The sequence below is a fragment of the Sorghum bicolor genome, chromosome 2 (genome assembly GCF_000003195.3).
Source record: "Sorghum bicolor cultivar BTx623 chromosome 2, Sorghum_bicolor_NCBIv3, whole genome shotgun sequence".
In the NCBI taxonomy this organism is placed as follows: Eukaryota; Viridiplantae; Streptophyta; class Magnoliopsida; order Poales; family Poaceae; genus Sorghum; species Sorghum bicolor.
This window is the reverse complement of record NC_012871.2, coordinates 77,647,087-77,660,485: the sequence shown is the minus strand read 5'-3', so window position 1 is coordinate 77,660,485 and position 13,399 is coordinate 77,647,087. Positions and strand designations below refer to the sequence as shown.

The following is a 13,399-nucleotide window of genomic DNA, read 5'->3' as shown; positions in this document are numbered from 1 at the left end:
CACAGGTAGGGAGGGATTTAGATCTGAGGCTCTCTTTCCCCTCTCTCTCTCTCTCCTCCCGTGGATCTAGATCTGAGCCTTCCTCTGCTCTTCCTCCACCTCCTGCTCGTCCTCCTCCTCCTACTCCTCTAGGTCAGGATCTATAGAATGTTGTGGTGGCTAGGGTTCCGGTGAGCTTTTGGGATTCAAATGTTTGCGCATGTTGTAATGGTTTTCTCTGGTTGTTGCAGTATGTTTTCAGATGATGTTGTGGTAGGATAGGGTTTCGACGAGCTCTTGGGTTCAGACCTCGTCATTATTGCAATGGTTCTCTCTAGATGTTGCAATAGGTTTTAGTCGTTGTTGCAGTACTGTGTTTTGAGATGTTGTTTTAGTTGCTTTCCATCTGCATGTTGTAGTAGTTTGTTTCATGTTGTTATAAGTTATAACAATTGCTCGGTGTTGTTGTAGTACTATGTCCATGGCGTTTTAGTTGCTCCATTCAACGCTTCAATCTACATTGTTGTATCCGTTGTATGTTGTTGCAACAGTTGTTCGGTGTTGTTGTAACACTTATCCATAGTGTTTTGGTTGCTCCATCTAATGCTTCAATCTATGTTATTGTATTAGTTGTTACATGTTGTTGCAGGAGTCGTTCGTTGTTGTTTGTAATACTATGTTCATGGTGTTTCGCCTTCTTCATCCAATACTTCAATCTGTATGTTGTAGTAGTTGTTTGTATGATGTTGCAATAGTTGTTCGATGTTTGTTGTAATACTATGTTTAAAGTGTTTCAACTATGTCAACCTATTTGTTGTAGTGGTATGTTTGGTGTTGTTATACTGATATGTGTATTGTGTTATAGCATCAAGCGTATAGGGGTAGGCTGTGGGGACGAGTTAGCGGCAGACGAATGTGCTAGGGACCGGCAAGACGAGGGGCGGGGCGGATCCCGTGCTCGTGGGGGTGGAGACGGGCTCCTGGTGCAAGGAGCGGACGAAGGTGGTCCTCCGTGTGAGGCGAGTGGGACAAGGGCGAGTTGGTTGGGGGCGGACGAGTTTCCTTTTCTTTTTTTCTTTTCTCCGTGTGGCGGGGATGGGGGGCTCGGCGTCCGGACACGCTGCTGGTGCTGGACGTCTGGGCGCTAGCGGTAACAATCTATCTATCTACACTACCTTTTGGTTGTTCTCGGTAAACTTTACCGCTCGTCACATCGAATGTTTAGACACATGCATAAATTACTAAATATAGACTGTTTACGCAACTAAAAACATAGCTAGAGAGTAATTTGCGAGATGAATCTTTTAAGCCTAATTAGTCCATGATTAAACACTAATTGTTAAATAAGACGAAAAATACTACAGTAATTGTTAAACTTTAACATCCCCGACCAAACACCCTCTAATGCACTAACATAAATATCGCTAAGTCTATACTAAAAAACCTCTCCCATTGAGATGACCCTCCTTCGCTCACCAAACAAAATATACCCACGGTCATAGGCGGATCCACCACTAGGGCGAGCCAGAGCGGCCGCCCTAGGTCCTCTTAGGGCTGATTTGAAACTCTATGAAAATTTTAGGCATTAGTACAAAATAAAAAGAGGCTCCTAGAGTATCGGACGGAAGTTGAAGACACCTTAGACGTCTAGGACCATCATGTGTGGTTAAGCCAATATAGAAAACCACAGCCCACAAAAGCGCAATAAGAATACAATCAGTCTTTCTCACGTTGCTCGCTATTCTCGATTTCTGATTTTCTGGTCGTCTCTCTCGCTAATTTACAAACTTGCGGAACCTAAGAACCTGCGCCGAGCTGCAGGTATCTTCATTTTTTATGCCTTTTTCACATAGTTAGTTATTTAAAATTTGATTAAGGATGAATTATCGAATGATTTGGTGAAGTCAGTTTAGAACTATTATTATTAGTATGTATGACTTCTCTTAATTTAAGGAACAAACTTCTCTAATTTTGATATGGAAAATATATGCTGAAAACTTTAATATTGGTCAAATTATTATGTTGCCAAAGCAACTTATAGAATTTGTTAACTTATATTGTCATTGTTTTGCCAAAATTTTATAGTATAAGTCCGCCCTATGTCATTTCTCGAGCTGGATTCGCCACTGCCCACAGTAACAACCACGTACAAATTAATGAACTATTCAGATTGCTTTTTAGCATTCTCTCTCCTTACTGATTTAAATCCGACGATCAGAATCGTGTGTATGGTCCTGATCGCCGAGCCATCTGCCTCGCACAAGGAAACCCATCTCGGCTCGCGTGCGTCATCCGCACGAGATCAGCGAAATCAGGGTCTGCCTCGGCTATGCGATGTTCGGCAGCGAGATTGCTGTCTCCTACTGACCTGGGGTAGTGCAGCTGTGCGTACAACTGCTATGCAGTCCGACGAGATCACTGTCCACAGCTGCCATGCAGTTCACAGTCCAGCAAGATCGCTGTCCGCCCTCTCGCCGTCTGCCTCGCGCCAACGAGGTCGCCGTCTCCTGCTGCCAGTGCAGCCGTCGTGCAGTCCAACGAGCGAGATCGCCGTCCGCCCTCTCTACCACTACAAGAAAACTGAAATTGCCTTGGCGGGCCCTGAATTTCCTTGAGGGCCAAAATCAAACCGCCAAGGAAATGACAGTTTCCTTAGCGGTGCTACTTCACACTCAAAGAAACATATATTACTTGAAGGTTTAAGTAAACCGCCAAGAAATATAGGTGTTTTCTTGGCGGTTTCCAATCACCTCCAAGAAAATGACTTATTTTCTTGAGTGTGATTCTTAACCGCCAAGAAAAACACCTATTTTCTTGGCTGTTATTCTAAACTGTCAAGTAAATTATCATTTTCTTGGGGGTTATTGAATTTTCTTGGAGGTTGGCAGCCAAGGAAGTGTTGTAAGTACTTGACATATATTTTGGTGACTCTAGCAAAAAAACAATAATATCTTAAAGGTGTCTAAAAATCCTAGAATCCGGTATGAGATCATAATATGGTTGTATTATCTTGCCATAAAATTTTCAAATCATATTAACAAAGTTGAACTATACATGATTTACAAATGATACATCTCTCACAAAGTTACATAACTATGTGGGAGATATGACTATTTGTAAACAATGTATAGTACCACTTTGTTTAAATCATTTAAACAATATGAGAGATCTATAAATCATTTGAAGTGTGTATGAGCAAGAAAAGGTTTTGAGATGTACAAACTTCAAAGTTTCCCTTAGGTTATATGAAACTGTGAGAAATATATCTATTTGTAAACAATGTATATGTTAACTTTCGTAAAATCATCTTTTTTTTTAAATTCAAGCGTATGCACTCATAATTTGATCACATGCTAATTTAAAGAATTTTTTACACCTTTTAAATATTACCATTAATTTTCTTTAATAAGTTGTAAGCTTTTGAATTATTCCTAACTAACATATTGAGTTTTTCGTCTATTTTTAGGATATGAGCTAGTATGGAACAAATGTACATTAATATATTTTATTACCTTTTTAATCTTATTTGATTTACATGTAGTTCAAATTTGAAGCTTACTTATTTTTAAAATTTAGACAAAACAATTGACTACATATTATAATTTATAATCTCGGTAAAGAGCCCATCCACACAATCTCACGGCCCAGCCCAACTTCTCATTCCTCAAACCCTAACCCCATCTTCTCAGGTTGTATATAATCCGCCGCCAGCTTCCACGCCTCCGCCCTCCCAAACCCTTCGCGCCGCCGCCGCTCCCCAGCACACCGCTCCCAACGCGCCACACCTGCACTTGCTCCCCGTCAAGGAGCACCAGATCGTGGAGCAGCTCGTCCCGGGGCTCAAGGATGAGGTGATGAAGATCACGCCCGTGCAGCGCACCCGGTTCAAGGCGTTCGTCGTCGTCGGCGAGGCGATGGACACGTCGGGCTCGGCGTCAAGTGCGCCAAGGAGGTCGCTACGGCCATCCGTGGCGCCATCATCCTCGCCAAGCTCTCGGTCGTGCCTCTCAGGGTGCCCGTCAGGAGGGGGTACTGGGGGAACAAATCGGACAGCCCCACACCGTGCCCTGCAAGGTCACCGTCAAGTGCGGCTCCGTCACCGTGCGCATGGTGCCGGTGCCCAGGGGGGGTCTGGGATCGTCGCCGCCTATGTCCCGAAGAAGGTCCTCCAGTTCGCTGGAATTGAGGACGTCTTCACCTCGTCCCGTCGCTTCACCAAGACACTGGGTAACTTCGTCAAGGTATACCAGCTTAGATCTTTGCCTAATCCTGTATTGCTTGCTCATTGATGGCTTTGTTGCTCTGTATACTGGGCGTTGAAAGTTAGGTGATTTGCACATCTTGTAACTGTGAAACTAGTGTAGTTCACCTAGATTAGTCTTCTGTTCAAACTAATTTTGTTTGTTACTATTTGGGCTCTGTGTTATTTATAACTTTCTTTTCTATGGTTTGTTAAATAGAATCGTAATAAGGTGATTCAGCACAAATTCCGTTGATTGTACATCTTGTAGACACTAAATCTGGTTCCTCATAGATATTCAAAATGGGCTTATGGTTTGTGCTATTTTTTTGACATGTTGTTTGCTTCTGAATGCAAGAAAAGGTGAGGAATCTGGAGCACAAGATTAAAGGGGAAGGTACATGCTCAGGAACCTAGTATGTTACTAAGTTTAGCTCCTAGGATATTAGCTCCAAGTGGCATCAGTATAGGATATTAGCTCAAAGCCCTTCATGCATATCTCTATTGTACAGATATAATGGTACTAAATTTTTATTGACCTGAATATATTATTGTATATTGTATAATGAAATCATTTGATAGTTTTTATTTATGGGATGTAAATCCAAATGGTCTCTATGATTTATATGTGACATCTGCATGAATTGAGATGCATGTGTATATGATTGGAATGCACGGTGGTAAGCCAGAGATAAATGGATCTATGTGCAGTGTAATAAAATGTTTATATGGATGTCATAATTGTCAACTCAGTTTGCGAACTAGAATACTAAAATTTATATATTATTAGAAGATTTTTTTTGTTGCTCATGCATTTTCTTGAGGGCCAGCCTCCAAGGAAGTCGAGTTACCTTGGCACTCAATAGCAGCCAAGGAAAATCATAATTTCCTTGAAGGTTAAAGGCAGCCAAGGAAACAACTATTACCTTGGCAGCCTATATAATTTCCTTGGCGGTTGTTGACCCTCAACAAAACTATTTTCCTTGGCGGTTGTAACATTTCCTTGGCCTTTCGGCAAATTAAGTCTAGTCGTAATTTCCTTGGCGGCTAGCCTTCAAGAAAATCATCCTTGAATGCCAAAACCGCCAAGAAAACTAATTTTCCTTAGCTTCTATCCTTGATTGTGTTTGCTTGACGGTTTGTGGTCAAGGATTATTTTCTTGGCGGTTTAACCCCTTTTCTTGGCGGTTTTTGGCGGTTTTTGGCACTCAAGGCAATTCGAGATTGTGGTAGTGTACCTTAGCCGCTGCCCAATCCAGCGTATAGCCGATCCCACCCTATTGGCTACACGACGTCCATTGTCTGCCACCAAGATCACCGTCTACCTTGGCATACGTCCGCCGGCCCTCTCCGCCCGAGCTGCCATGCAGCTGCGCATTAGGCCCACAGGAGGAGGCACCAAGGACTGGCGGGTGTTGTTGGCCTGCTAGATGTTCTTTGCATATGATAATTCTATTCCGTGTTTCGACGGCATTTCGGAGCTTGTAATGTGCTGTAAATTTTCTATTGTATGCGTGTCCTCATCAGTTCAGAACATCAAAAGATAGATGTCTTGGATACAAACTTGACTGAACCTGATTATGGTAAGGTACAGAATTCTGCAATTAGCTTCTAATCTTTCATTCAAAAAAATCAGCACTTCTAATCAAATGTTTCTTAGATCCTTAAAATATTATGTTTTAATCTCTCCCACCATGCATCGGTGTTGGGTTGTTGGCAGTGAGCAAAAGCCAATTTATTTTCCTGTAGATGTTGGTAATTATGCTTTTAGTTCAATAATACTGCTACATATTTTCTGCTGCTATTTTTGAAAATGAATGTCAATTTGAATTTCACGTTTGCAAGATAGTTGCCAGTCAGGTCTTGTTCAGTTGGTGAAATGAATTTTTTGTCACTATAGCACTTTTGTTTGTTTGTGGCAAATATTATTCAACTATGAACTAACTAGGCTAAAGAGATTCATCTTGCAATTTTCTGTAATTAGTTTTTATTTTTTTTTACTATTTTTAATATTTTATGCATGTACCGTAAGATTCAATGTGACAGGAAATCATGAAAATTATTTGGTTTTTAAGTGAACTAAACATGCCTCAGTTTTAAACGGCCACAAGGTGGGTAATGTACCATCCCTCGTATCGTGCATATGTAGAGTTTCCACTGCTGCTAGTTGTTTTCTAGTGCATTCGTAAAAAATATATATACGGTAGCGTTATTTTACGTTAAGTGTAGAATAAGAGCATTGTCGTTGAAGTTGAAGGCAGGCATGCGGATGCAAAGGGCGCCCGGCCCGCGTGTAGGGTCGTCGTCGGCAAGTGAGTGACTCCTTTTCCTTTTTTTCCTTTTCTTTTTCCTCAGGCTCTATGCATGCGCTAATTAAGCGCCCACTACGACACAGTACGTATTATTAATGTTGAATTTAATAGTCTATTTGTTCCCTTAGCTGTTAGCAGCTGCATGGCTATCTATCGTACTCTGTTTGCTCAAGTTACAATAGAAAATATTATTTACTGATTTATTGTTATAGAAAACTAGCTGACTAATTTGACTTACAGGCCTTGTTTAGTTCCTAAAAAGTTTTGCTAAAAATTTTAGATTTCTCGTCAAATTGAATCTTATGTCATATATATAGAGTATTAAATATAGACAAAAATAAAAATTAATTGCACAGTTTGGCTATAATTTGTGAGATAAATCTTTTGAACCTAGTTAATCCATAATTGAATAATATTTGTCAAATAAAAATAAAAATGCTACAATATACAAAATCCTAAAATTTTGCCATAAACAAGGCCTAAGCTAAAACGAGCAGGGACAGTCGTCGTCGTCGTCATTGTCCCACATGGCCTTGTTTAGTTATGATTTTTTTGTTTCGGATACTGTAGCAATTTCATTTTTATTTGAAAACATTGTTCAATCATAGACTAACTAAATTTAAAAGATTTATCTCACGATTTACAGATAAACAATACAATTAGTTTTTATCTTTATTTATATTTAATGCTCTATGTATGTGCTACAAGATTCAATATGACACTTGTAAAGTTTTTGGTTTTTAGGTAAACTAAACAAGTTCATGCATGCATTTCCACCTTAGCTAGGCCTTGTTTAGTTCCCAAAATTTTTTCAAGATTGTCCATCAAATCAAATCTTGTAGCACATGCATGGTGCATTAAATATATATAAAAATAAAAACTAATTGCACAGTTCATCTGTAAATCGCGGGACAAATTTTTTAAGCCTAGTTACTCTATTAAACAATGTTTATCAATTAAAAACAAAACTGCTACAATGTCAAAATTCAAAAAATTTTGCCAATTGAACAAGGCCATAGCTTTTCCCCACCAGCGTGTACTAGTAGCAGATTATCTATCGGTCACCCGTTAAGGCCTTGTTTAGTTCAAAAAAACTTTTTGGTTTTCGGGACTGTAGTATTTTTGTTTTTATTTGACAAATATTGTCCAATTATAGAGTAAATAGGCTTAAAAGATTTATCTCGTGATTTACAAGTAAAGCGTGTAATTGATTTTTTTATTTTCGTTTATATTTAGTGCTCTATGTATGTGCTGCAAGATTCGATGTGACGGAAAATCTTGAAAAGTTTTTTGTTTTTGAGATGAACTAAACAAGACCTAAGTTGTATTGTTGGCTCCCCCGTTCCACAGTCCCACACTCCCACGGTACAGCTGAGTGCGTGCGACCGCACTAGCAAGCTGAGCGGAGGCAGCATCCAAGCCGGATCGAGCAAGGTACGTAGCGCGATGGCCTCGCCCAAGCATTCTCATCAGCATCGTGCTTCCGCGGCTCCTCCGGCGTCGTCCAACTCCCACTCCAAGCACATGAGCAAGCAGCACTACGCACGGGCGGCGGCGTCGTCGACGAAGCAGCGGCCGCTGTCGCTGCGGCGTGCGATGCTGCATTCGTGCGTGTGCTTCCTGGTGGGTCTCCTCACCGGGTTCGCCCCTTCCGACTGGACGGACGCCGCCTCCCGCGCGGCCGTCCACGCCAACGCCGCCGCCACGGCGCAGGTGTTCCGGGCGCTGCACGCCATGAACAACACGGCGGCGGCAGGGGCACTCGGCCACCTGCTCACGCTGCAGCACTACCAGTCGTCGTACCAGCAGCCGCAGCAGCCTCCTCCTCTGGATCTGGTTGTGGTGGTGACGACGACCACGACGTCGACGGGGCTTTCGGAGCGCGAGCGGCGGTCGGCGGGGCTGACGCGCACGGCGCACGCGCTGCGGCTGGTGTCCCCTCCCGTGGTGTGGCTGGTGGTGGAGTCGGCCCGGGAGGCGGGTCCCACGGCGCGGCTGCTCCGGCGCACCGGGGTGGTGTACCGGCACCTGACCTACGGGGAGAACTTCACGTCGGAGGCGTGGGAGGAGGAGCGGCACCACCAGAGGAACCAGGCGCTGGCGCACATCGAGCAGCACCGCCTGCGCGGCGTCGTCCTCTTCGCCGGACTCGCCGACGTCTACGACGTCCGCCTGCTGGAAAACCTCAGGCACATCAGGTACCAAATTTCCTCAACAAAAAAAAAACATCAGGTACCAAATTAAAGCTAGCTAATTTAATTTTCATTGATTAATTATTATATTCTAGCTGTTGTTTTTGCTTTGCTTTGTTAATTTTGCTCATCGATATAATTTGTACCGTTGTACTCCGACCGATGGATATGGATCTTACACTGGCTGGCCGTGGTAATCGATCGTAGGTAGTGGAGTGGAAAATTATGGGGTCGATCAGTGCAACTGTGTGTCTTCTGTCGGTGGAGCAGTGCTAGTACGTGTTGTATCATATCATTGTACTACTACACTGGCTCGCTGCTGTGCTGTGCATGTGCATGTGCATGGTCGGGACCCGGAACGAACGGAGGCAATGGAGTCCAGCCGTCCAGGCCATCCTGTTTGGGTTGGGACCCGGACCATAGTCGTGTCCAGACGAGTATTAGTGTCCGGGTGAGTGGTAAGAGCAAGCTCAATAATATAGTCAGACATTTGACCATAATAAGCTAATAAGTGACAGAAGTTAAGTTATAAAGTAGTTGTCTTATACTTGTCTCATATTTGTCTTATAACTTTTTTTTTTCTATTTCTCCTTCCAACATTTACTATTTAGATTTATCACTGTGTGAGAGCCAAACTATTATCTTTTTTCTTCACGTCAGTATTAACTTGGCTACAAGCTTATTACTATACCTCCTGCTATAAGTAATAAGGCCCGTACACGCAGTGCAATTACAGTTTGTGTATAGGCATGCATATGCAAGGCCATGCTAATGCTATGCTTCCGGCCGGTCCGGTCCAGGGCTTCCATTATTAGGAGTACTGTGCTGGCGATCCACTCTAGCTCTGCTCCGGAGAATGCATGGAATGGATCCGGCGCATCAATTTTTTTACTGTACTCACCACTTGCGTAGTAGTACTACTGTATGCCAGTAGTATAAAAAAACCTTTTTTTTTGAGAGAAAAAAAACTCGGATCCGATCCTTGAGCTGAAATGAACTGAAAGTGAAACAGGACTGTGGGTGCGTGGCCAGTAGCGACGGTATGGGAGCAGGAGAAGAGGGTGGCCGTGGAAGGGCCCGTCGTCTGCACCACCGCCGGCACAGGGACAGGGACAGGGACAGCAGCAGCATGGTTCTCCTCATCCGGATCCGTCTCACCAACACCCCCTGTGCTGACCGACGACTCCGTCCACGGCTTTGCCTTCGCCAGCGACCTCCTCTGGGACCCTGCTAGGTGGGACCGCTTCCCCACCTCCGAGCCCGACCAGTCGCAGGTACATACCAATTAATAGTCAAATCATGCATCCATGTTTGTAGGAGTATTGCTACGTTGCAGATTAATTGCGTGCACTACGATTAATAATAATGATAATCTCGCGTCCCTCGAATTAAGCCATAATTCAGGCACGTCGTCGTCCGTCGCCTAGCTAGGCCTTGATTAGGGCCTTGTTTAGTTTGGGAAAAATTTTGGATTTCGCCACTATAGCATTTTCGTTTGTTTGTGGCAAATATTATCTAATCATAGACTAACTAGGATCAAAAGATTCGTCTCGTGATTTACAGGTAAACTACGTAATTAGTTTTTGTTTTCGTCTATATTTAATGCTTCATGCATGTGCCGTAAGATTCGATGTGATGGGGAATTTTGAAAAATTTTGAGAACTAAACAAGGCCTAGATGCAAAAAAGTTTTGGGATTTTGACACGTATTTTCGTTTTTATTTGACAAACATTCTCTAATTATGAAGTAACTAGGCTTAAAAGATTCATCTCGTGAGTTACAAGTAAACTGTGCAATTAGTTATTTTTTATCTATATTTAATACTTCATGCATATGCCATAAGATTCGATGTGACGAGGAATCTTGTAAAGTTTTGGGTTTTTAAAACAAGGCCCTACTAGTGTGTAGGAGAGCACTATGTCGTCGTCCTCTTCCAGTCTTCCTCCCTCCCCTGTCCCATCATTTCTCAATGTGTGTGATTTTTTGGGATCGGGCTAATGCAAATTTTTCATTAAACGGAAGAGCAATTAACAAGTTCAATAGGGACACGATGGTCAGCCTAAGCTAACCAAACCCTACCCAACCAACAACAAGGAAAACGAAGACCGCAAGCATAGGATCCTGTGAAACTAGTAGTTGTGCGACGCTAGAGCCCCAATATAATGGTCGCCTTCGCTGCTTGTTCTTCGCTTGGAGTGGAGAGAAACACTACGGGTGCAAATGAGTGATGATTAGGTCCACCTCTAAACCTCTTTAGTTCAAATATTTATACTATTTATCTAAAAAAATTAAGAAGTAGTATAAATATTTGAAGGTTTAAAGATGCACCTAACAAACACTGAAAGATCGAGAGGCAGGCTTCATCTCTTCTCGGCCGCTAGCACGCATTAATATTGGGTGGGACTACACTTAAGCCTGGTGGTCTCATGCACATTTTTTTTGTTTACCTCTATATATATGAACTCACACTATCCGTCTTTTCAACATTTTCCAAATCAATATTTTAAAATAGTATATGCCCTGACTTTTTTTTTTGATCTAACACTCTTATTAGGCCTTGTTTAGTTTTCATTACTAAATTTTAGTCAGCTAAAATTATTTTAGCTACTCTTGGGTAATTAATAAGACTAAACTATTTTAGCTTCTTTTAGTCGGTGTGTTTGGAACTTTAATTTAGCTACTAAAGTGACTAAAATTTAGCTAGATAAAATTTAGCAAGGGAACCAAATAGGCTTTTAACCGTTGTGTGGTACAACAAAGGGCATGTTTGGTTCCCCTTGCTTAATTTTAGTCACTTTAATAGATAAAGTTTTAAACAAATTGACTAAAAAAGAGCTAAAAAATAGTTTAGTCTTATTAGTCATCTAAGAGTAGCTAAAATAATTTTAACAGGCAAAATTTAATAAGGAACCAAAAGGAGCCAAAATAATGCTGACACGTCAACTAATTTGACACCACGAAAAGTGCCGACGTGACAGCTCATGTTTTGCCAACTGTGTATCAATCCACATGTATATTTCACGATGCCGCATAATTATGATGGCATTAATTATATATTGTTGATTTTTTCCCCAATTCATCCAGGATTCCATCAAGTTTGTGCAAAGGTTGGTGGTGGCAGACTACAACAAAACAAGGCCCATCCCTGATTACTCCAACTGTTCCCAAATCATGGTCTGGCGTGTCGACACGACGCTGCTCTAGAGGCCCATTCCATCGTCACACCTACACATGCATGCATCCAGCTATTACAGTAGCTTGTTCAATTCGTCCATGCATGAATCATGATCATGCACATCCCTTAGCCTCTTGCACGCATGCGTGCCAAGCGCTCACATGAAATGCATGCATAAAACATAGTAATATATACTCCTACTAAGGCATTATAATGAACTAATTTCATAGCTTAGCTAGTAGAAGCTCAACGATGAAGAAAGGCAACAAAGTTATTCAAATTAAGAGTTTGTTTGGCATGGCTCAACTTGTTTTTTAAGAAAATAGCTTTATAAGCAATTTTATAGGTGATGTTGAGCTATTTTGAAAAAAAATATTTGGTAAAATAGCTTCATCAACTACTTTATGCATAGATGAGAGAGAGAAATGGGGGGAGATAGTTGCAATAAGCTACTGTTTCCAGCTTCATCTCAACTCATGTCTTCGTGAGAGGAGAAAAAAAAACAGTTTCACCATGAAGCTATTTTAGAAATTTGAGTTTAGCAAAAAAAAAAAAACAACTCACAACAATGAGCTGTACCGAATAAACCCTAAACAAAATTGTTGCTTTTCTTTTCTTTTCTTCCCGTGTATTCCTAGTGAGGCCGGACCACTGACCCCCACCTTACATACATGATACATAATATGTACTCTCATCACTATTATATTATACTAGCAAATGTATCTATGTGTTGTAAAGGGAGATAAATAAAATCTTTGTATATCAAAATTATATTAAAAATAGAAATATGTATATCAAAATTAGATTAAAAGTAACTTGTCAAAATTTTACATTAAGTAACTCGGTGCCGACGACACATCTCTACAGACATTTTTGCTCTCTTAACTAGTACAAAAAAGCTCTATACTGGCGGTGGATTTTTTTATAGATGGTTTCAATTAAAAAACGCCTATAAAAAAATTGGCGGGTTCGATTGAAGAACCGACACTAGAAAATCAGAAAACCACCAGTGAAAATGGGGTTTTACAGGTGATTTTCGTATCAAAACTGCCACTAGAAATTTGCTATTTTTACAGGCGGTTTTCTTAAGAAACCGCGATTAAAAAAATATTTCTAGTAGCGGTTTGTCAAAAAAAACCGCCTGCAGAAATAATTTGATTTTTTTAGTTTTTCAAATGACCTTGTATGAAAAAATGACCAAAATGAAAGTTGTAGATATCAAAATATGAAACTTTGTAGTTAATAATTTTTTTCATTTGAAATCATTTTGTCATCGAAAATTACGTTTGAATTTTTCAAATTCAAAATTTAAATTTTATAAATGACCTCGGATGGAGAAACTATCAATATAAAAGTTGTAGATACTAAAAAAATATAAAACTTTGTAGTTGAGAACTTTTTCATTTAAATTCGTTTAGGGCCTTAAACAATCAATAAATGCTCAGTTTAGGAGAATATGTTGGGTACCACACTCTAATATAGACATAAGTGAGTGATGGGT

The 13,399-nt window shown here is 41.0% G+C and overlaps 1 protein-coding gene and 1 pseudogene across 1 annotated transcript; both read left to right on the top strand.

The window, feature by feature from the left end:
• LOC8077527 lies at positions 1,075-4,867 on the top strand (annotated as a pseudogene).
• On the top strand, positions 7,789-12,666 carry LOC8085606 (probable glucuronosyltransferase Os07g0694400). The gene is made up of 3 exons (XM_002463402.2): positions 7,789-8,729; positions 9,736-9,997; positions 11,808-12,666. The coding sequence occupies exons 1-3, from the start codon at positions 7,978-7,980 to the stop codon at positions 11,925-11,927; spliced, it is 1,134 nt and encodes a 377-aa protein (XP_002463447.1). The 5' UTR covers positions 7,789-7,977; the 3' UTR covers positions 11,928-12,666.